The 21,688-nt window shown below is 44.4% G+C and overlaps 1 protein-coding gene across 2 annotated transcripts in view; it reads right to left on the reverse strand.

Annotated features, from left to right (window-relative positions):
• Positions 1–4,400: 4,400 nt before the first annotated feature.
• tmem129 (transmembrane protein 129, E3 ubiquitin protein ligase) overlaps positions 4,401–21,688 on the reverse strand; it is a 35,438-nt gene continuing 18,150 nt past the window's right edge. The window contains exons 3-7 of one of the 2 annotated variants that reach the window (XM_085788589.1): positions 12,936–13,193; positions 10,557–10,717; positions 8,733–8,892; positions 7,971–8,043; positions 4,401–4,910 (exon numbers count right to left, since the gene is read on the reverse strand). In XM_085788589.1, coding sequence (XP_085644715.1) covers positions 4,726–4,910; positions 7,971–8,043; positions 8,733–8,892; positions 10,557–10,717; positions 12,936–13,193 — 837 coding nt within the window. In that variant the 3' untranslated portion in view covers positions 4,401–4,725. The remainder of the gene's footprint in view (positions 4,911–7,970; positions 8,044–8,732; positions 8,893–10,556; positions 10,718–12,935; positions 13,194–21,688) is intronic. The other variant, XM_085788590.1, reaches the window with a different exon arrangement.

Below are 21,688 nucleotides of genomic sequence, written 5' to 3' on the forward strand. Positions count from 1 at the left end.
CACAGGCATAAAAAATACAATATTTAATTTGGATTTTAAAAAAATATTTTATCATGTAATTTTCAATGTCAGTCTTCAGATTTCCTCTTCATGTCCATCTTTTTCAGTGTGTTTTTTTACACTGCATTTCCCCCCAGTCTCACTGGTTTTCAGTTTCAATGTTCTTTTTTTCAATGCCAAGTTACTGTCAGGGTTTTGGCGTGGAGGGGAGGGTCTGAGGGGAGGGGCTAGGGACGCATGGAGTAGAAATCTGAAGACTGACATTGAAAACTACATGATAATATATATTTTTTTAAAAAATCCAAATTAAATATTGTATTTTTTATGCCTGTGTTCCAACATTTTTCAATGCCGATACTTGTTTCAGTGTCAATACAACTTTTATTACAATGACAAATTCTGTTTTCAATGCCAACTTTTAATGTCAGGGGGATAGCTCCATATATCAATGGAAATGTTTAAACCATTAAAAAAAAAAGAAAAGACAATACTCCTCTGATGGAATGGACAGGTGCACATGCATAGATCCACTTCACAGGAGGTTTTTGTGTTCTTTATATCATTTAATCCCTGTTTGTGTGCAGCGCTGCCGTTCAGTCTGAAAGAGATCACGGTGATCAGGTTGGGAAGTCGTCCTCTACCAGGCAGGGCCGTTGTATAGGGGAGAAAGGTGATGATAATTCTAGGGGCCCAGCGCCCAGTGGGGCCCATAAAAAACCCCAGTAGTCTAATCTTTGTATGACTGAATTATTCTGCGTAAGACCCTGACTAATACTCATAGTACACTGTAAAAACTCAACATCTTTCCAAGAATATTTGTCTTATTTCTTGTCCAAATGTCTCATTTCTAGTCAAAACTAATCTCTTTCCACTTAAAATAAGACTCATTACCTAAAAATTAACTTGTTTTTAGATCATTTTCACTTGTTTCAAACTAATTTTCACTTGAAATAAGTAGAAAAATCTGCCAGTGAAAGCATGTTTTTTGTGCTTGTAATAAGGAAGAAAAACTTGTTCCACTATCAGATTTTTTCTACTTATTCCAAGTGAAAATATGCTTGAAAGACGTAAAAAGTGTCTAAAAACAAGCTACTTTTAATATGATGTGTCTTATTTTAAGTATAATGAGATTTGTTTTGACTAGAAATAAGACAAATATTCTTGCTAAGATACTTGAGTTTTTGCAGTGTAATGCTGCATTAGCATCAAAACAAGGTAGGCTAAATAAAAAACGATAATACATACGTAGTCTAAGAAAAAAAAAAGGAAAAGTTAGGGGGAGGGGCCCACTTTAGTATTCTTTAAGGGGGCCCAGAATTCCTAGCAACGGCCCTGCACCAGGCTGGGGACACTGGGGACACGTCTGGGTCCAATCAGACAGCACTCTGCCAGTGAGGGGTCTCTACTCTACAGCCGGTCCTCCATGTTGTTCTGACCGAGTCCTCCTGAGGCCAGTGCAGGGTTCTTCTGTGTGTCTTTGTCCCACTACACTCTTAGAAATAAGGGTTCTAAAAGGGTTCTTCTAGAAGGGCCGGGGTTCTACCTGAGGGTACCTTGAGGATGCTGTTATGATGCCATGTGAAGTCCTTTGAGACAAACTGTTTGTAAAAAAAATGGGCTATACAAATTAAATTGCCTTGCCTACCTGGAACCATTTGCTTCTGAAAAACCCTTTCCTGAAGAAAGGGTTTTTTTCAAGGGTTCTTGGTAACACTAAGGGTTCCAGTAAGAACCATTTTGATCCAGAGAACCTTTATAAAAGGTTCTACCAGGAGCCAAAAAGGGTTCTCCTATAGGACGAATCGCCTTGTTGTTTACAACTACTTCCGGGTAGAAAACCAGCATAGTGACGGATGAGAGTTTCTCTATATTTATCTAATTTTTCATGTCACTATATCACCGTTTAGACTAATCTGATGTTTGTAAAGTTTATAAAACCAATGATTGGACAAACATTACTATTTACGTGTGCACATTTTTGTAATTACTCATGGTTATCATAGATTAGCCGGGCTAACGGTTAGCTACCTGTTGAACTTTAATAACTCAGTGACTCAATAAACGCTCCATGAAAAAATATTTTCTCCAGCGGATATCTGAGTTCCAACATGACTGAGCTAACTGGAGTAGTTTCATGTCGTGTCCCACAACGGGAGGGTTTTAACAGCTGACGTCCTGGTGTTAGCTTAGCTACCACCGTTAGCTTAGCTACCGTTAGCTTAGCTACCACCGTTAGCTTAGCTACTGTTAGCTGTCCCTGTCAGCTGAGCCACTGATGCTTTCTAGACACTGTGTTCCCCCCAAACTGAATAAATACAACACATAGCAACACAAAACACACACACAGATATAGTAATGTTTCTTCAATAATTTCAGATTTGTCTAAACGGTGATAGGGCGTGAAAAATATGATATATAGCTAAACTCTCGTTCGTTACTATTGATCTCATTCAAATTACGTGCTGCTTTTCTACCCGGAAGTAGAATGTAAACAACAAGGAGATTTGGTCTATGAGGACAAACCGAAGAAGTTTATATGGTTCTACGTGGCACTCTTATTTCTAAGAGTGTAGGCTACTTCCCCTGATGCAGCTGGAGGATGGGGAGGAGACAAGTACAAGTACAAAGTATGTAAAGAACCAATGAGGACATTTCCTTTGACCAGTTGACAGTATTTAGTGAGTGTGTCTGCTTGAACTCTTTCTGCAGCTGGACTAGCTCTTGTTTCCATGGAGCCCCAGTCCTCTCTAACCCAACGGTCCCATCACCCCACAGCAGCTTTTATGTCTTATAGTCTGTTTCTACTAGCAACCGTAGCGCTCTCCCTCCTTCTCTCTCACTTCAATTAATAAAAAAAATACATGTAAATATACTGGGAGTGAATATTAAGTGCTTAATTTTTAGAAAAATAAAACTGGAGCGCATTTGTTTTCTTTTTCTTGTAACATTTAGTTGTCAGATATGTGAATAAAGCTGTAACAGACACCAGCTGTCAGCCTCTGTCTGTTGATTGGTCCCTCTCAGAGCTCAGCAGCTGGAGTTACAACTCATCATTCTCTGCAGCAAAAACACTTTCACTGTCTCACCTACATCACATGTTCAATAAAGAACAAAACTTACTGCTCACTCACGCTCTTATTTATTACCCTGGGTCTGACTTCACTCTACTGCTTCTTTTCTTTTCAGTTACTTTATCTTTCACTCAGTCACAGGGTTCTTACGGATCCTTAAAAAGTCTTAAAAGTCATTGAATTCATTAATCTAAAAACAAGGCCTTAATTGGCATTAAAGCAGATATCATCGGCACGGCCGTTTCGGCTAATGCTGTGTTCAAGGCAGGCTTTTGAAACCGTAAGTTACAGCTTCAAGTCACAACTACGACTTGGTAGCGTTCCAGGTAACCCGTAGCTCGTGTTTTTACCGTCCTGTTGTCTGTGAAAGTTCCCTATAACGGCCACTCGTAACTTCCGACCCGTGAACTCGTACCAGATCGAACTGGTATGACTTCACAGGAAGGAAAAACACAAAGTACGAGTTTCCTTGAACGCACCATGAGTTAGCAGCCCCCGCCCTTGTCAGGCATCAATTGGTCCTCGTGCTACGTCACCACATTCACGCGCATCCCTTGGCTGCACACACAGCCCTTCATGCCGTTCTCTCCCCTCATTGGATAACACTTGTATCCCACAAGGAAAATTTTCTCCTCGGGTTACAGCAGAGCAGAGTGACGGAGAGACTCGTGTTTAGGCTGAAATACTTCATGTAAGTGATTGCTGACGGAAAATAGGACTATTTAGGACTTATATTAACAAAAACATTCCACTGATATCTGCTTTAAAATGTCTTAAATCAATTTTTCAAACGTCTTAAAAATGTTAACACATGGTAAGTGGGATTTTATGGTTGTAATTAGTCTCAAATCTCAAAATAATTGGTAACATTCCGACATAGAGAAGTTAGTGGCGGCCGTCAACGCCAAATCGATCACCGCCACCAGCTCCCGAGTCAGTTTTTTCTTTTTTCCGGACTTTTTATGCATTTATTTTGAAAGGACAGCTGGAAAGAGACACAATCCAATGTTCATGTAGCAGTCACTTTACCTTGGATCACATAGGAAAGTGGGTCAAATTGTCCCTAACCCTATGTACAGTAATTGATGTGGTGTTTTTTTTCTGCATTTGTTGTTAATTGTGAAGTCGGTCTTAAATTTCATTTCAAGTGGCTTTAAAAAAGTCTTAAAAAGTCTTAAATTTAACTTGGCTTAAGCTGTAGGAACCCTGAGTCACTATGAAGTGTTTCTCCTCATATCTCATGTTTTCTTCATGGTTCTTCTTGCTTTGTCGTTCAGACCTCAGGTAACCTGTGGGAGCAAAGTGAACTTATCATGAGACTACAAATGTGGACTCAAGTGAAAGAGAACAAATCAGTTTTAATATAGATGAATCAAAACCTTCCACTTTCCAGGAAAACAAAAACAAATCCTCTTATCTGACAAAGAAAACAAACAAAAACCCATTGCACCACCATACATCAACCAGATCTTCTCCATCACTCCTCCTCTTGACCCCTGGTACTGAGAGCAAAGGACAAAGGCAGGCATGTACATCACTGAGCTCAGATCAGTTCAGTCCACCTCCCTGTTGTGTAAAATCACAACCCCCCCTTTCATTTCCAGGGGGTAAAGTCCCTTAGCATGTGTGTGTGTGTGTGTGTGTGTGTGTGTTGCTAGCGGACCATGCAGACATCCAGTATACAGAATCTGGCTCTACAGGTGGGACAGGGGACTCTGTTGGACAACCAGGTCTCGGGTCTCTGCTGGTCTTGGCGGCTGGCGAACCATCGGCCCAGGCAGGACAGACACCACATGGGTCTGCAGAAACACTCCTGACAATCTGACTCCAGATCAGCTCCTGGAACACACACACACACACACACACACACACACACACACACACACACACACTCAGTCACATTAGCACCCGTGCACACTTGCATGCACACTGGGGATGTCACGGTTATAGATTTTCTTGGTAGTGGGGCGGATTAGCTCAATATTTTACACCAATCGTTCACTTTGTGATAAAAGCATGAAATTTGGTGGATGTGTTGGTGAATATGTTTCAAACAAATCTGGATATTGGGCCACCTCAAAAGCGCCCCCTAGTGGCCGTGGCAGCCATTTGTTATGCGAATAAATGAATGATTAATATAAACTGCCCTTTGAATAATACCAACTGGTGATGTATTGTATACTGTTGGAAAGCCTGATTAGTCACCTTTACAACGAGGTGCAGCTTGTAAGGATCGTGCATTCATGGAAGGAGTAACGGGGCTAAACGTGTGGGTAGCGCACCCCAAAAATGTGCATCCCCTATGGGGCAGATTAGCTCAATAAATCACAAGAATTGTTTATTTTGTGACAGAAGCACAACATTTAGTGGAGGTGTTGGTGGATACATTTTTTTAAGGACCCTTAAGATGTCTACTTTAGATTTCTGCTTGTTGCCCGGGTCAACTAATGTCCCATGGGGGTTTTTTCGGTGGCCATTTTGAATTTATGTCCGCACGAATGGCGAAAAGGCCAATTTTCATAACTCCTAAACCAGACATCATACAAAGACAAATGAACACACTTTTTCTGATAATTATGACACTATAATACATAGTTGGTATTATTAAAAGGGCAGTTTTTATTCATCATTCATTTATTCGCATAACAAATGGCTGCCACGGCCACTAGGGGGCGCTTTTGAGGTGGCCCAATATCCAGATTTGTCTGAAACATATTCACCAACACATCCACCAAATGTCATGCTTTTGTCACAAAGTGAACGATTGTTCAGCTAATCCGCCCCACTATGGTACGATTAATGTCAGAGAAATAACACGGTAATTACAATTATCACGATTATTATGCATTAATTAATTTCACAACACTATTAATGTGTAAAATCAAATATAGTTAAAATGTACATTACTAACTATCAAATATTTTAAATATCTATTAAAATATGACCAATTATTAATCCACCAGGGGAAGTGTCATCGATACCAAATGTTTATGTAAATTTTAATCTTTTTTTTTTTTAAATTACAAATGACACTCTAGCATTTAAATTCCTACCATTTCAATGCTACGTAGGTAAATGGACCACTATCTGTGCATTTAACTTTACCTTGGTGCACATCTGCCAACACGGTTCATACATAATCTTTTTTTTAATTTTAATTTTTCACAGTTTTTCTCGATTGTTTACACACATTTCCTGAAAGCATGCCTCATACTCTCAGAACTCTACACACAAATCCAATAAAAACACACACACAATGGGCAAAACCTCTCACTGCTCCTGCAAAATGAAACTTTACATTCAAAACAATGTTACTTATTCTCAAAATGCTATTTTAGTCTCAAATGACAGAGACAAACCATCATATGACTAGACATTTATAAGAACCAGTTGAACACTGATGTGCTCAGTGTAAAACACTAGGATGAATGGAAAACACTGTCACTACCCGATCTGCGACGCTACCCGATCTGTGACAGCCACGTACGGCAACTCCACTTGGACAAACTTAGTTGAATTGACTTAGGACCACTGCCCTGTGTGCGTCGCCAGATTTATCTTTTCGGTTTATCTTTTTATTTATTTTTTTAAATACTTTATTAGTAATGTAAATTGAGGGTTGGTTGTGGTGGTCTGGATCTTGATGCTCAGAAAACAGGAACACAGGCGACTTTTAATGTTTACTGTCGTCTTTTCTCGCCGGCCTCATCACCATGACAACCACAAACAATCACAACTACCACAACACTCACTGAATAAACGAGTCTGCCGCGGCTGTCTTATGACGGACCTCCGCGGTTTTTATTTTATTTTATTTTATTTTTTAATCATTTTCACAGTACCGTATTTTAATTTCACAGAACTTTAAGCATGTACGCAAATCGGGCAGTGCCCAAATGAAGTTTGTCCAAGTGGAGTTGCCGTAGCCAGCTGTCCAAGATGGCGGTCGGTCTGCGCATGCGCAGACCAGTTTTGTCACAAATCGGGTAGTGACAAACACTTCTACTCCATTCATCATAATGACTTAGGCTTTTTTTTCCCTGTAACTACAGACAGTACATTTATAAATGTGTTGTAAAATTTTAGAATATTGTTTTTATACTCAGAACACTCAAATACACGGTAACAAATGAAATGCGTGAAGACGCGACTGAGTTGGGTGTGTGACGATGCAGCCGTGATGTGACCACAAAAAAAAAAAGAGTTGCTCGGGGTCAGCTGGTTTACGGCCGGACAATTTTGAAAGACTGAACACATAATTTTGACGAGATGAGAGACAACTGGAACATGTAGCTCACCTAGTAGAGCAGCTCTTCTTTGTAGTCAAAGACTTTGTTCTAGTCTAGGTTCGAATCCTTCCATTGACATGCAATTTTGGTGATCAATGCATTTTCTTTTCTCATCATCATTATGATCACTGCTATATATATCGGTGTGTGTTATGTGTGGCCTCTCTCTCTGTTTGGTTTCTCTCTTTTTGGTGTCAGTCCATCACTGCCTGTTTCCCTTTTATGCTAAAGCTCTGATTGCTAATTGTAAAACTGTGTGACAGGTGTTTACCCATGTGATGAGTCAGTGTGCATAGTAGGGAAACTAACTTTAGAATTTTGAATAACAGTGTGTTACTCGTGAAAACAAGAGATTTTTTTCATGAGAATTGTGTGTAGTGTTTTGAAAAAAGTGTGTTACAGAACTGCAAATTGAGTGTAAAGCAGGAATTGTGCTTGTAGTAGTTGAGCAGACTTGGTTCAGGGGGTTAACTGGTGCGTGAGTTAGATGTTGAGGCCATTGTGCCTCAAGTACCAAGAAATTGTGTGTAAACAATTGAGAAAAACTGTTAATACCACAATTAATTGTGAAAACAAGTAATATTTGCAGCCAGTCTTGTTGTTGTCTGACCTTCTGCGTGGCAGAGCCGGAGCAGCTTGGTGTTGGCTGGGACCTGCATGCAGCCGATACACGGCTCGATCTCCTGTGGAAGCAGACACAGAGTCCTCAGATTCACTTCACATTCTCAGAGGTGGTGAGGGTATGGAGCTATTTCCCTGACATTAAAAGTTGGCATTGAAAATAAAATTTGGTATTGTAATAAAAGTTTTATTGACTCTGAAACAAGTATCGGCATTGAAAAATGTTGGAGCACATAAGGCATAAAAAATACAATATTTAATTTGGATTTTTTTAAAAATATATTATCATGTAGTTTTCAATGTCAGTCTTCAGATTTCTTCTCCATGCGTCCCTAGCCCCTCCCCTCAGACCCTCCCCTCCACGCCAAAACCCTGACAGTAACTTGGCTTTGAAAAAAAGAACATTGAAACAGAAAAAAAAAATTGAAACTGAAAACCAGTGAGACTGGGGGGAAATGCAGTGTAAAAAAACACACTGAAAAAGATGGAAATGAGGAAGAAATCTGAAGACTGACATTGAAAACTACATGATAAAATATTTTTTTTTAAATCCAAATTAAATATTGTATTTTTTATGCCTGTGTTCCAACATTTTTCAATGTCAATACTTGTTTCAGTGTCAATACAACTTTTATTACAATGCCAAATTTTATTTTCAATGCCAAAAATTGTTATTACAATGCCACATTCAGTTTTCAATGCCAACTTTTAATGTCAGGGAAATGGCTGCATATTGAGGAGGAAGATGTACCTGTCCGCTGGGCAGCGAGTAGGGCTGGTTGAGCTCCACCTGGGCTCTGAAGGTCTCCAGGAAGAGCTCGCTGATGGTCTGGTGGATGACCACGTTGGCAGAGTTCCTGATGGGAGCGTGGAGCTTCTCCCTGAGCTCTGCGTACTCGGTGGAGTGCAGCCTGTCCACAGTGGAGAGAAGGAGAGAAGGAGAGAAGGAGAGAAGGAGAGAAGGAGAGAAGGAGAGAAGGAGAGAAGGAGACCTTAGGTTGTTCCTGTCATGACTTGTGTTGTTCTGTCCTACCAGACTAGGGGCCGGATTCACCAATATGTTCTTAAAGGACAATTCCAGGCGAATTCAACTCGGTGCTGTATTTTCATATCATTTTAGGTCTAAAAGAATGAATCTGAAGATTTTCAGTTTAATGTCTCCTGTTTTGTGGTAGTTGTGTCTGTCCCTGCATCGCCACGGCAGCAATGAATGGGAGTGGATGTAAGTTCTGCTGTTTAGGCTGTTTCCATCCCTCAAAGCCACAGACAGCGTCAGATGGAGACTCAAACATGCAGCCAGAAGTTTATTTACTTCAACAAGCCGACATGTTTGTAAAACTAGATCTAATTCAAAGTCTCCCAGAGTCTCGCGTGAGACCCAAGTTGCCGCTCGGTGTGTTCAGGTGCAGTGGGAAAAGCTACCGCTTGTGTCATAAACACAGGAATATCAACTCTTTACTTGCTTCAAGTCTACATTTTTTTCCACAGACAGCGTCAGGTGGCGACTCAAACATGCGCCGAGAAGTTTTTTTACTTGAAGCAAGTAAAGAGTTGATATTCCTGTGTTTATGACACAAACGGTAGCTTTTCCCACTGCACCTGAACACACCGAGCGGCAACTTGGGTCTCGCGCGAGACTCCGGGAGACTTTGAATTAGATCTAGTTTTACAAACATGTCGGCTTGTTGAAGTAAATAAACTTCTGGGTGCATGTTTGAGTCTCCATCTGATGCTGTCTGTGGCTTTGAGGGATGGAAACAGCCTAAACAGCAGAACTTACATCCGCTCCCATTCATTGCTGCCGTGGCGACGCGGGGACAGACACAACTACCGCAAAACAGGAGACATTAAACTGAAAATCTTCAGATTCCTTCTTTTAGACCTAAAATGTTAGGAACATACACCCCTGAGTTGAATTCGCCTGGAATTGTCCTTTAAGAAAGATCTTAAGAAATGTCTTAAGAAGAAAATTAAGAAGTTCATAAGAAAGTTCTTAAGTGCAATTCATCAATATTATCTTAAGAATAGTCTTAAGAACAGTCATTTCTTATTTTTCCTAAGGCGAGACACCCCAGGCAAAAACACAGTTTTTTCCTGCACTGATCAATTTTAAGATTTTGGGCTATTATTTTTCTTCCTTAACATGTATTCTTTCATAAAAGTCAAACAAAATGGTAGAAAATCCACATTATCACACAATCTTTGTGCATTAGTCTCCTTGCTTTTCTTGTTTTACCTCCTATATATATATATTTGTTCAGTAAAAATGTAAAGCACTTTGAACGGCATCTATTTGCTTTGAAAGGTGCTATGTAAATAAAATTTGATTGATTGATTGATTGATTGATATGGACAAATACTGCTGCGCGGACCCCCCCCCCCCCCCCCCCCGTAACTCAGAGAAGGAACGGAGGACTCTGAAAATTCTCACAGCTCTTAGTCCACATGAGGGGGAGGAGATAATGAGTGAAATTTGAACTGAATTTTGGGTGAACCATCCCTTTAAGACTGAAGTTAAGAGAAAAAAATGACACTAAACAAGATTTTAGTTTCTTAAGAAGGTTTTGTGACTCACCTGATGTCGAAGGCGGCGACGGCCGGGTTGATGCTCTCCACCCTCAGGGTCAGAATCTGGGCCGGGGAGGCCGAGTCCGGACTGAGCTGGTGCTGCCGGGACTCGGTCACCGTCACATGACAGTCGCTCTGCAAGGCCATGTGGACGTGGTAGGTGGTCACCTGGAGGGAGGGGTCACCATGGTAACATAGTCAATAGGGATGTCACGATTATACATTATCTTGGTACGATTATAGGACGAATCTCCTTGTTGTTTACAACTACTTCCTGGTAGAAAACCAGCATGAGAACAATAGTGACGGACGAGAGTTTCTCTATACATATCTAATTTTTCATGTCACTATATCACCGTTTAGAGCAGGGGTATTCAATTAAAATTCATTGAGGTCCAGTTACTAAACTTTCATCCAAGTGAAAGGTCCGAACCTTATAAAGTCCAAATGGTGTCTTATATATAAGCTATAGCCTACCCCAATGAAGTGCATTTTCATATCTATTGTCAATTTTCAACACAGGAAACATTTAACATAGTGCACTTTTATAGTAAACAACTAGCTTTTTTTTAATTTTTTTTTTTTACCATGAATAAAAGTAGCTCCCAGGCAAATTAATTTAAGGCCTGTATTTCAATTAAAGAGAACAAGACCGAATAAATAAGGGGGTTTCCCTGTTTGTTTGTTTGTTTGTTTGTTTGTTTGTTTGTTTGTTTGGTGCTTTTTTCTTTCTTCCTTTCTTTTTTTGAGGCCAAGGTGTCAAAAGCATCTTGATAGCTGCACTGTCATTGTATTGTCCCCCTCCATTAAATATGGAGGAAGGCTGAAAATCACAGGATATGTCTGTTCTGTTCTGGTGATACAAGTCAGTAGTCCTGAAATAGGTGTTTCTCTAACACACATTCTACATCTCTGAAGCGACGTCTTCCCGCATACGAGCTTCCTGCTCCTTCCAAACGGGGCAGAGCTCCGCGTGAAGAAGTTTACAGACCGAGGGAGAACCGGGGGTCTGACACAACACCGGCGGAGAAGCAGGAAACAAGCACGTCGCACCGCTACGGCGTTGTGAGCGCACATTAAAGTAATGGGCTTGTGCGCGCAAGAGACCCATCTGAACGGCCCCCACACGCGCGCACACACGCTTAACCAAGGCGGCGACGGCGGCCACAAACGCCCAGCGGCTCGCCTTTGACTTCAGCATCAACTTTTTTTTATTTTGGAGCAAGGCTGTCATCACTCCGTCTCCTTTCTCTTTCCCTCTCAGACGCACTGGCCGTGGTAAACAAACGATCTGATTGGCTCAATTGAGTGAAGCTGCCGTATTGACCTATAGCTGAGCCCGCTGTCCCGTCGGAAAAAAATGTTATTATTAGAGATTGGTCTCGGGTCCGGATCGAACCATCACTCGGTCCGGGTCCGGACCGAGGTCCGCCATTTGGTGATGCCTGATAGACTTTTCCTATGTAAGTATTTAGTGTGTTAGTTATTAATAATTGTTATAATAGTACTGAGACCTGAGTGCTGCATCTAGTTCCTCGTGTTTCAGGATGTGAATGAATTAAAAATCTATCTATCTATCTATCTATCTATCTATCTATCTATCTATCTATCTATCTATAGTATCTATCTATCTATCTATCTATCTATCTATCTATCTATCTATCTATCTATCTATCTATCTATCTATCTATCTATCTATCTATCTATCTATCTATCTCTCTCTCTCTCTCTCACCTTCAGCACCCAGCTGTCTGTGACGATGACTCTAGCTCCCGGTGCTATCTATCTATCTATCTATCTATCTATAGTATCTATCTATCTATCTATCTATCTATCTATCTATCTATCTATAGTATCTATCTATCTATCTATCTATCTATCTATCTATCTATCTATCTATCTATCTATCTATAGTATCTATCTATCTATCTATCTATCTATCTATCTATCTATCTATCTATCTATAGTATCTATCTATCTATCTATCTATCTATCTATCTATCTATCTATCTATCTATAGTATCTATCTATCTATCTATCTATCTATCTATCTATCTCTCTCTCTCTCTCTCTCACCTTCAGCACCCAGCTGTCTGTGACGATGACTCTAGCTCCCGGTGCTATCTATCTATCTATCTATCTATCTATCTATCTATCTATCTATCTATCTATCTATCTATCTATCTATCTATCTATCTATCTATCTATCTATCTATCTATCTCTCTCTCTCTCTCTCTCACCTTCAGCACCCAGCTGTCTGTGACGATGACTCTAGCTCCCGGTGCTATCTATCTATCTATCTATCTATCTATCTATCTATCTATCTATCTATCTATCTATCTATCTATCTATCTATCTATCTATCTATCTCTCTCTCTCTCTCACCTTCAGCACCCAGCTGTCTGTGACGATGACTCTAGCTCCCGGTGCTCCCGTAGCGAACTTGTCGATGCGTCTGAACTCTGTGTTGACGTTGGATGCGACGGCGCCCCAGCCCCGGTGCGGCGGCTGCACGTGGGCCTGCAGCGCCCGGCTGATGGGGTGGTTGTGCCAGCGGCGCCGGGACCAGTAGATGACGAGCGTCCAGCTGGTCAGCTGCAGGCCGAGGGACAGGAGGAGGAAGGCTCTCCAGCCGGCGCTGACCTGGGGAGACACACACAACGTCACATCACAGGCTGTCACCTACACACAGACGTCCTCCATATCAATCAATCAATCACATTTTATTTATATAGCACCTTTCAAAGCAAATAGATGCCGTTCAAAGTGCTTTACATTTTGACTGAACAAATATATATATATATAGGAGGTAAAACAAGAAAAGCAAGGAGACTAATGCACGAAGATTAAAAACAACAAGAGAAAATTAAAGCCGCAAGCGGCGATGGTCGGCCCTCGCTCGACCCATGCGACCGCGGGGGCCTGAGGCGTGCGGGGGCCGTGGCGCGAAGGTGAAAGGGAGAAAAAACCTGGAAGGAGGCCAAAAATGCAATGTTTCGTTCATCCACCAGGGGGCAGTCACCGCATGTGGTGTAGTGCGTTCAGGGGCCGCCCCTCATCACTCGTGTGAAGTTTGGAGTGAATCGGACAAAGCATGAAGGAATTATGAGCAGTTAAAGGTTCGTCCACCAGGGGGCAGTAATGGGATGCGTGCAGGTGTGTTCAGGGTCAGTCCCTCATCACACATGTGAAGTTTCGTGGAAATCGGACAATGTTGATGTAAAATATGGCACTTCCTGTTTCCACTAGGGGGCGAATGAGTGAGATTGTCTACGAGCATATGGAAACGTTGAGGTCGTGACCCTGGACCTGTGTACCAATTTTCATGTTAATACGAGTTCAATAAAGCCATCCAAAGGGCAAACGTATTGTCATAGCGAGGAATGTTAGCCACGCCCCCACAGGGACGCCATTACTCGTAGCTTCACAGTCTTCATAATGTAACTTCACCAACTGGTTCTGCATGTTTTAGAAGTGGAATGAAGTTGATGGGGCAAAGTATGTACATTTTCCAAATTTTAGTTCACTTCCTGTTACCACCGGGGGGCGCTATGAGTTACGTGGGAAGTTAATATATCGGGACGTTCAGGGCGGAGCCATCATCATGTCCAGCAAGTTTGAAGTTGATTGGATGAAGTATGTGGGCGTGAGAGCCACTCGTATGGACATGGCGAGAACGCCAAAGTCTGATGAGCGCTGGCAGCCACGCCCTTTGACCTACGGACTCACGGAGCACAAGATAAGCTCAGCTAGGTCTGGAGATGTGGTATACCTAATTTGAACTTGATCGGGCGAACGCTCTGGGAGGAGTTAATTTTAGGCGGGAAAAATCAAAACCAAAATGGCCGACTTCCTGTTGGGTTGAGGTCATGAGGTCAAGAGGATTTTTTGTATATCTGGGTATAACACATATGTGTACCGAATTTTTTGTGTGTACGACAAAGTAAGACGATGGCGATGCCATTGACACGTGTTTGTAGGGGGCGCTATTCGGTCATTTTGCGCCGCCCATGTGCGGCACCACCAAAATATCGAATTTCGGATCAGGCCGGACGTCCGGGCAAAAGTTCACGCATTTTCGAAGTCGGGAAAGGGGCCAAATTGGGGCATGAAGGCGACGGAATAATAATAAGAATTAAAGCCGCAAGCGGCGATGGCGGGCCCTCGCTCGCCCATGCCACCGCGGGGCCTGAGGCACGCCGGGGCCGTGGCGCGGAGCAGAAATGGAGAAAAACCTGGAAGGAGGCCAAATATGCAATGTTTCGTTCATCCACCAGGGGGCAGTCACCGCATGTGGTCTGGTGCGTTCAGGGGCCGCCCCTCATCACTCGCGTGAAGTTTGGAGTGAATCGGACAAAGCATGAGGGAGTTATGAGCAGTTAAAGGTTCGTCCACTAGGAGGCAGTAATGGGATGCGTGCAGGTGTGTTCAGGGTCAGCCCCTCATCACACATGTGAAGTTTTGTGGAAATCGGACAAAGCATGAGGGAGTTATGAGCAGTTAATGGTTCGTCCACTAGGGGGCAGTAATGGGATGCATGCAGGTGTGTTCAGGGTCAGTCCCTCATCACACATGTGAAGTTTCGTGGAAATCGGACAATGTTGATGTAAAATATGGCACTTCCTGTTTCCACTAGGGGGCGAATGAGTGAGATCGCCTACGAGCATATGAAAACGTTGAGGTCGTGACCCTGGACCTGTGTACCAATTTTCATGTTGATATGAGTTCAATAAAGCCATCAAAAAGCCAAACGTATTGTCATGGCGAGGAATGGTCGCCGCGTCGCCACACGGACGCCATTACTCGTAGCTTCACAGCGTTCATGATGTAGCTTCACCAACTGGTTCTACATGTTTTAGAAGTGGAATGAAGTTGATGGGGCAAAGTATGTACATTTTCCAAATTTTATTACACTTCCTGTTACCACCGGGGGGCGCTATGAGTTACGTGGGAAGTTAATATATCGGGACGTTCAGGGCGGAGCCATCATCATGTCCAGCAAGTTTGAAGTTGATTGGATGAAGTATGTGGGCGTGAGAGCCACTCGTATGTACATGGCGAGCACGCCAAAGTGAATTGAGCGCTGGCAGCCACGTCCTTTGACCTACGGACTCACGGAGCACAAGATAAGCTCAGCTAGGTCTGGAGATGTGGTGTACCTAATTTCAACTTGATCGGGCGAACGCTGTGGGAGGAGTTCGTTTTAGGCGGGAAAAATCAAAATCAAAATGGCTGACTTCCTGTTGGGATTTCACCATGACGTTAAGAGGCTTTTTTGCATATCTGGGTATAATACATATGTGTACCGAATTTTATCGACATCGGACAAAGTCACTCAAATTCCCTATGGGGATTTTGAAAGTTTGTAGGGGGCGCTATTTCACCATTTCGCGTCGACCATGTGCGACCACCCAAAAATATCGAATTTCGGATCAGGCCGGACGTCCATGCAAAAGTACACGCGTTTTCGCATTTGGGAAAGGGGCGAAATTGAGGCACGAAGTCGGAGAAGAATAATAATAATAAACAGCGCGATTTCAATAGGGCTTTCGCTGGGCGACTTGCAGTCGCCGCTCGGGCCCTAATTAAAGCCGCAAGCGGCGATGGCGGGCCCTCGCTCGGCCATGCCACCGCGGGGCCTGAGGCACGCCGGGGCCGTGGCGCGGAGCAGAAATGGAGAAAAAACCTGGAAGGAGGCCAAAAATGCAATGTTTCGTTCATCCACCAGGGGGCAGTCACCGTATGTGGTCTGGTGCGTTCAGGGGCCGCCCCTCATCACTCATGTGAAGTTTGGAGTGAATCGGACAAAGCATGAGGGAGTTATGAGCAGTTAAAGGTTCGTCCACTAGGGGGCAGTAATGGTATGCGTGCAGGTGTGTTCAGGGTCAGTCCCTCATCACACATGTGAAGTTTCGTGGAAATCGGACAAAGCATGAGGGAGTTATGAGCTGTTAAAGGTTCGTCCACTAGGGGGCAGTAATGGGATGTGTGCAGGTGTGTTCAGGGTCAGTCCCTCATCACACATGTGAAGTTTCGTGGAAATCGGACAATGTTGATGCAAAAAATGGCACTTCCGGTTTCCACTAGGGGGCCACATGAGCGACACCCCTATCAGATGGAAGAGGTCTCCACCCTGGACCTGTGTATAAAGTGTCATGATGATACGAGTTCATTAAAGCCATCAAAAAGCCAAACGTATTTTCATGGCGAGGAATTAATGGTAGCCACGCCCCCACAGGGACGCCATTACTCGTAGCTTCACAGTCTTCATAATGTAGCTTCACCAACTGGTTCTGCATGTTTTAGAAGTGGAATGAAGTTGATGGGGTCAACTATGTATTTTTAATGAATTTTAGTTCACTTCCTGTTACCACCGGGGGGCGCTATGAGCGACGTAGGCAAATAATATGTCGGATCGTTCAGGGTCTCGCCATAGATTTTTGCACCAAGTTTGAAGCGTCTACGATCAAGTATGTGGGCGTGACAGCCAATCGTATTACATGGCGAGCACGCCAAAGTGAATTGAGCGCTGGGAGCCACGCCCTTTGACCTACGGACTCACGGAGCACAAGATAAGCTCAGCTAGGTCTGGAGATGTGGTGTACCTAATTTCAACTTGATCGGGCGAACGCTGTGGGAGGAGTTCATTTTAGGCGGGAAAAATAAAAACCAAAATGGCCGACTTCCTGTTGGGTTGAGGTCATGAGGTCAAGAGGCTTTTTTGCATATCTGGGTATAATACATATGTGTACCAAATTTTGTATGCGTGGGACAAAGTGACCCGACTTCCCTATGGGGATTTTGAAAGGTTGTAGGGGGCGCTATTTAGCCATTTCGCGTCGACCGTGTGCAACCACCCCAAAATATCGAATTTCGGATCCGGCCGGACGTCCATGCAAAAGTAGACAACTTTTCCAGTTGGGGAAAGGGGCGAAATTGGGGCATGAAGTCGGGCAAGAATAATAATAATAATTAAAGCCGCAAGCGGCTATGACGGGCCCTCGCTCCACGCCACTCGGCGTCCCCGCTACCCCCGGGCCGCTCTTCGAAAACCCCCGCGCGCAACCGGACGTGGGCGGCTGTGTCGAGGGCGGTCCCCTCGTCGAACACGTGACGTTTCGAGCAAAACGGACAACGTACGATGGAGTTACGGCAGGTTTACGGTTCGTCCACCAGGGGGCGGTAACGGGATGTGGGCCGTTGTGTTCGGGGTCGTGACCTCATCACACATGTGAAGTTTCGAGCCGATCGGACAATGTCGATGCAAAACGCGACATTTCCTGTGTCCACAAGGGGGCGTCTTGAGCGAGCTAGTGTACGATCAAATGGAGGCGTAGAGGGCGGGCCCCTGATCATGTACTGAAATTTTGAAGTGACTACGACCAAGTATGTGGGCGTGGAAGGCAAACGTAATAGCATGGCGACTAAACGAGCAGTTGACCAACTTTGTCGCCCCCTAGCAGCCACGCCGTTTCACGTAGAGAAAAGCTTTTAATAGTGTTTGACCAGCTCGGTCTCCTGATGATCTGTAGCGAATATGAAGTCAATCGGGCAAAATCCGTGGGAGGTGGCAGTTCACGATGGAGCGCTATTCCTGTCGCCGCCACAAGGGGGCCATTAGCCGTAGCGTCATAGCGTTCACAAAATACCTTCACCAACTTGTTCGGCATGTTTTAGAAGTGGAATGAAGTTGATGGGGGCAACTATGTATTTTTAATGAATTTTAGCGCACTTCCTGTTACCACCGGGGGGCGCTATGAGTGACGTAGGCAAATAATATGTCGGATCGTTCAGGGTCACGCCCTCATCATGTGCAACAAGTTTGAAGCTGCTGCGATCAAATCTGTGGGCGTGATAGCATTTAAACCTTTTTAGCTGAATTCGGGAACTTGGCCGTGCGCTAGCAGCCACGCCCTTTGACCTACACACCTGCGGAGCACAAGCCGTAATCAGCTCAGTCTGGAGATGTTCCGTGCCCAATTTGAAGTCAATCGGGCGAACTCCCTCGGAGGAGTTCGTTTTGCGTCAAAGAAATGCTAACCAAAATGGCCGACTTCCTGTTGGGTTTAGGGCGTGGCTCCAATTCAATTTTTGGTATGTTTCGGTATGATACAGGTGTGTGTCGAGTTTCGTATGTGTACGACAAAGTAAGCGAAATTTGTCTATGGAGAATTTCGGAAAAACTTCTAGGGGGCGCTATTGAGGCATTTAGCCACGCCCATGGGAAACGACTCTATCCGCTGAAAGAGCTCGCCATTCTTGACCCGTGGATGAAATTTCGTGAGGACACGACTTCGTTAAAGCCACGAAAAAGGCAAACGTAATTGTACGATAAAAAATCGTCAGTCGCCGCGGCGGCACACGGACGCCGTTCGTCGTATCTTCACAGCGTTCATAATGTAGCTTCAGCAACTGGTTCTGCATGTATTAGAAGTGGAATGAAGTTGATCGGGTGAAGTATGGATTTTTAATGAATTTTTGCGTACTTCCTGTTACCACCGGGGGGCGCTATGAGCCAGGCAGGAAGTCGATACATCAAAACGTTCAGGGAGGAGCCAACGTCATGTCCTTTGAATTTCAAGTGGCTACGACGAAGTATGTGCGCGTGAAAGGCAAACGAAATTTAAATTGGGATGATACACTTTCGCCGCGGCGGCACACGGACGCCGTTGCTCGTAGGGTCAAAGCGTTCATGATGTAGCTTCACCATCCGGGTCTGCATGTACTAGAAGTGTAACGAAGTCGATTTGGTCAACTACGTATTTTTAACGAATTTTTGTACGTTTCCTGTTACCACCGGGGGGCGCTATGAGCGACGTACGCAAATAATATGTCGGATCGTTCAGGGTCTCTCCATAGATTTTTGCACCAAGTTTGAAGCGTCTACGATCAAGTATGAGGGCATGAGAGCCGTTCGTATTTACATGGCGAGCACCGAAACAGTCGCCAAACTTCGGGGCACGCCAGAGGCCAACCCCTTTGAGCTACAGACCTGCGGAGTACAAGATAAGCTCAGCTAGGTCTGACGATGTTCTGAACCCAATTTGGAGCCGATCGGGCGTAACCCCTCGGAGGAGTTCGTTTTGCGTTTACAAACTTTGAAGCAAAATGGCCGACTTCCTGTTGGTTTTAGGGTATGTCATTTTATGAAATTTTTTGAAGATCTCGGGTTGATGAATATGTTTACCAAGTTTCGGACAAATCGGTGTCGCAGACCCTCATTCCCTATGCGCGGTCTAGGGGGCGCTGTGGTGCCATTTGGCCACGCCCACATGCGAGACCACCACTGAATCGCAATTTTCGGGCTTCCCCCCCTGCGTCGAAAGTTTCATCCGTTTCTCGGCTTGGGAAAGGGGTCGAAATCGCGTTCAAACGCGCGGAAGAATAATAATAATTAAAGCCGCAAGCGGCGATGGCGGGCCCTCGCTCGCCCATGCCACCGCGGGGCCTGAGGCACGCCGGGGCTGTGGCGCGGAGCAGAAATGGAGAAAAAACCTGGAAGGAGGCCAAAAATGCAATGTTTCGTTCATCCACCAGGGGGCAGTCACCGCATGTGGTGTGGTGCGTTCAGGGGCGGCCCCTCATCACTCATGTGAAGTTTGGAGTGAATCGGACAAAGCATGAGGGAGTTATGAGCAGTTAATGGTTCGTCCACTAGGGGGCAGTAATGGGATGCATGCAGGTGTGTTCAGAGTCAGTCCCTCATCACACATGTGAAGTTTCGTGGAAATCGGACAATGTTGATGTAAAATATGGTACTTCCTGTTTCCACTAGGGGGCGAATGAGTGAGATCGCCTATGAGTACATAGAAACGTTGAGGTCGTGACCCTGGATCTGTGTACCAATTTTCATGTTGATACGAGTTCATTAAAGCCATCCAAAGGGCAAACGTATTGTCATAGCGAGGAATGTTAGCCACGCCCCCACAGGGACGCCATTACGCGTAGCTTCACAGCGTTCATAATGTAACTTCACCAACTGGTTCTGCATGTTGTAGAAGTGGAATGAAGTTGATTGGGCAAAGTATGTACATTTTCCAAATTTTAGTACACTTCCTGTTACCACCGGGGGGCGCTATGAGTTACGTGGGAAGTTAATATATCAGCACGTTCAGGGCGGAGCCATCGTCATGTCCAGCAAGTTTGAAGTTGATTGGATGAAGTATGTGGGCGTGAGAGCCACACGTATGGACATGGCGAGAACGCCAAAGTCTGATGAGCGCTGGCAGCCACGCCCTTTGACCTACGGACTCACGGAGCACAAGATAAGCTCAGCTAGGTCTGGAGATGTGGTATACCTAATTTGAACTTGATCGGGCGAACGCTCTGGGAGAAGTTAATTTTTGGCGGGAAAAATCTACACCAAAATGGCCGACTTCCTGTTGGGTTGAGGTCATGAGGTCAAGAGGCTTTTTTGCATATCTGGTTATAATACATATGTGTACCAAATTTTATCAACATCGGACAAAGTCAGTCAAATTCCCTATGGGGATTTTGAAAGTTTGTAGGGGGCGCTATTTCGCCATTTCGCATCGACCATGTGCGACCACCCAAAAATATCGAATTTCGGATCAGGCCGGACGTCCGTGCAAAAGTATACGCATTTTCGCATTTGGGAAAGGGGCGAAATTGAGGCACGAAATGTCGGAAGAATAATAATAATAATTAAAGCCGCAAGCGGCTATGACGGGCCCTCGCTCCACGCCACTCAGCGTCCCGCTCCCACACCCCCCGGTCCCCGCTACCCCCGGGGCGCTCTTCGAAACCCCCGCGTGCCACTGGAGGCGGGCGGCTGCGTTGAGGGCGGTCCCCTCATCAAACACGTGAAGTTTCGAGCTAATCGGACAATGTCGATGCAAAACACAACATTTCCTGTGTCCACAAGGGGGCTACTTGAGCGAGCTTGCCTACGATGAAACGGAGGTGTAGAGGGCGGGCCCCTGATCATGTCCCTAAATTTTGAAGTGACTACGATCAAGTATGTGGGCGTGGAAGGCAAACGTAATAGCATGGCGACTAAACGAGCAGTTGGCCAACTTTGTCGCCCCCTAGCAGCCACGCCGTTTGACGTAGAGAAAAGCTTTTAATAGTGTTTGACCAGCTCGGTCTCCTGATGACTTGTAGCGAATATGAAGTCA

This window comes from Trachurus japonicus, chromosome 10 (assembly GCF_045865225.1).
Source record: "Trachurus japonicus isolate A0001 chromosome 10, Traja_1.0".
In the NCBI taxonomy this organism is placed as follows: Eukaryota; Metazoa; Chordata; class Actinopteri; order Carangiformes; family Carangidae; genus Trachurus; species Trachurus japonicus.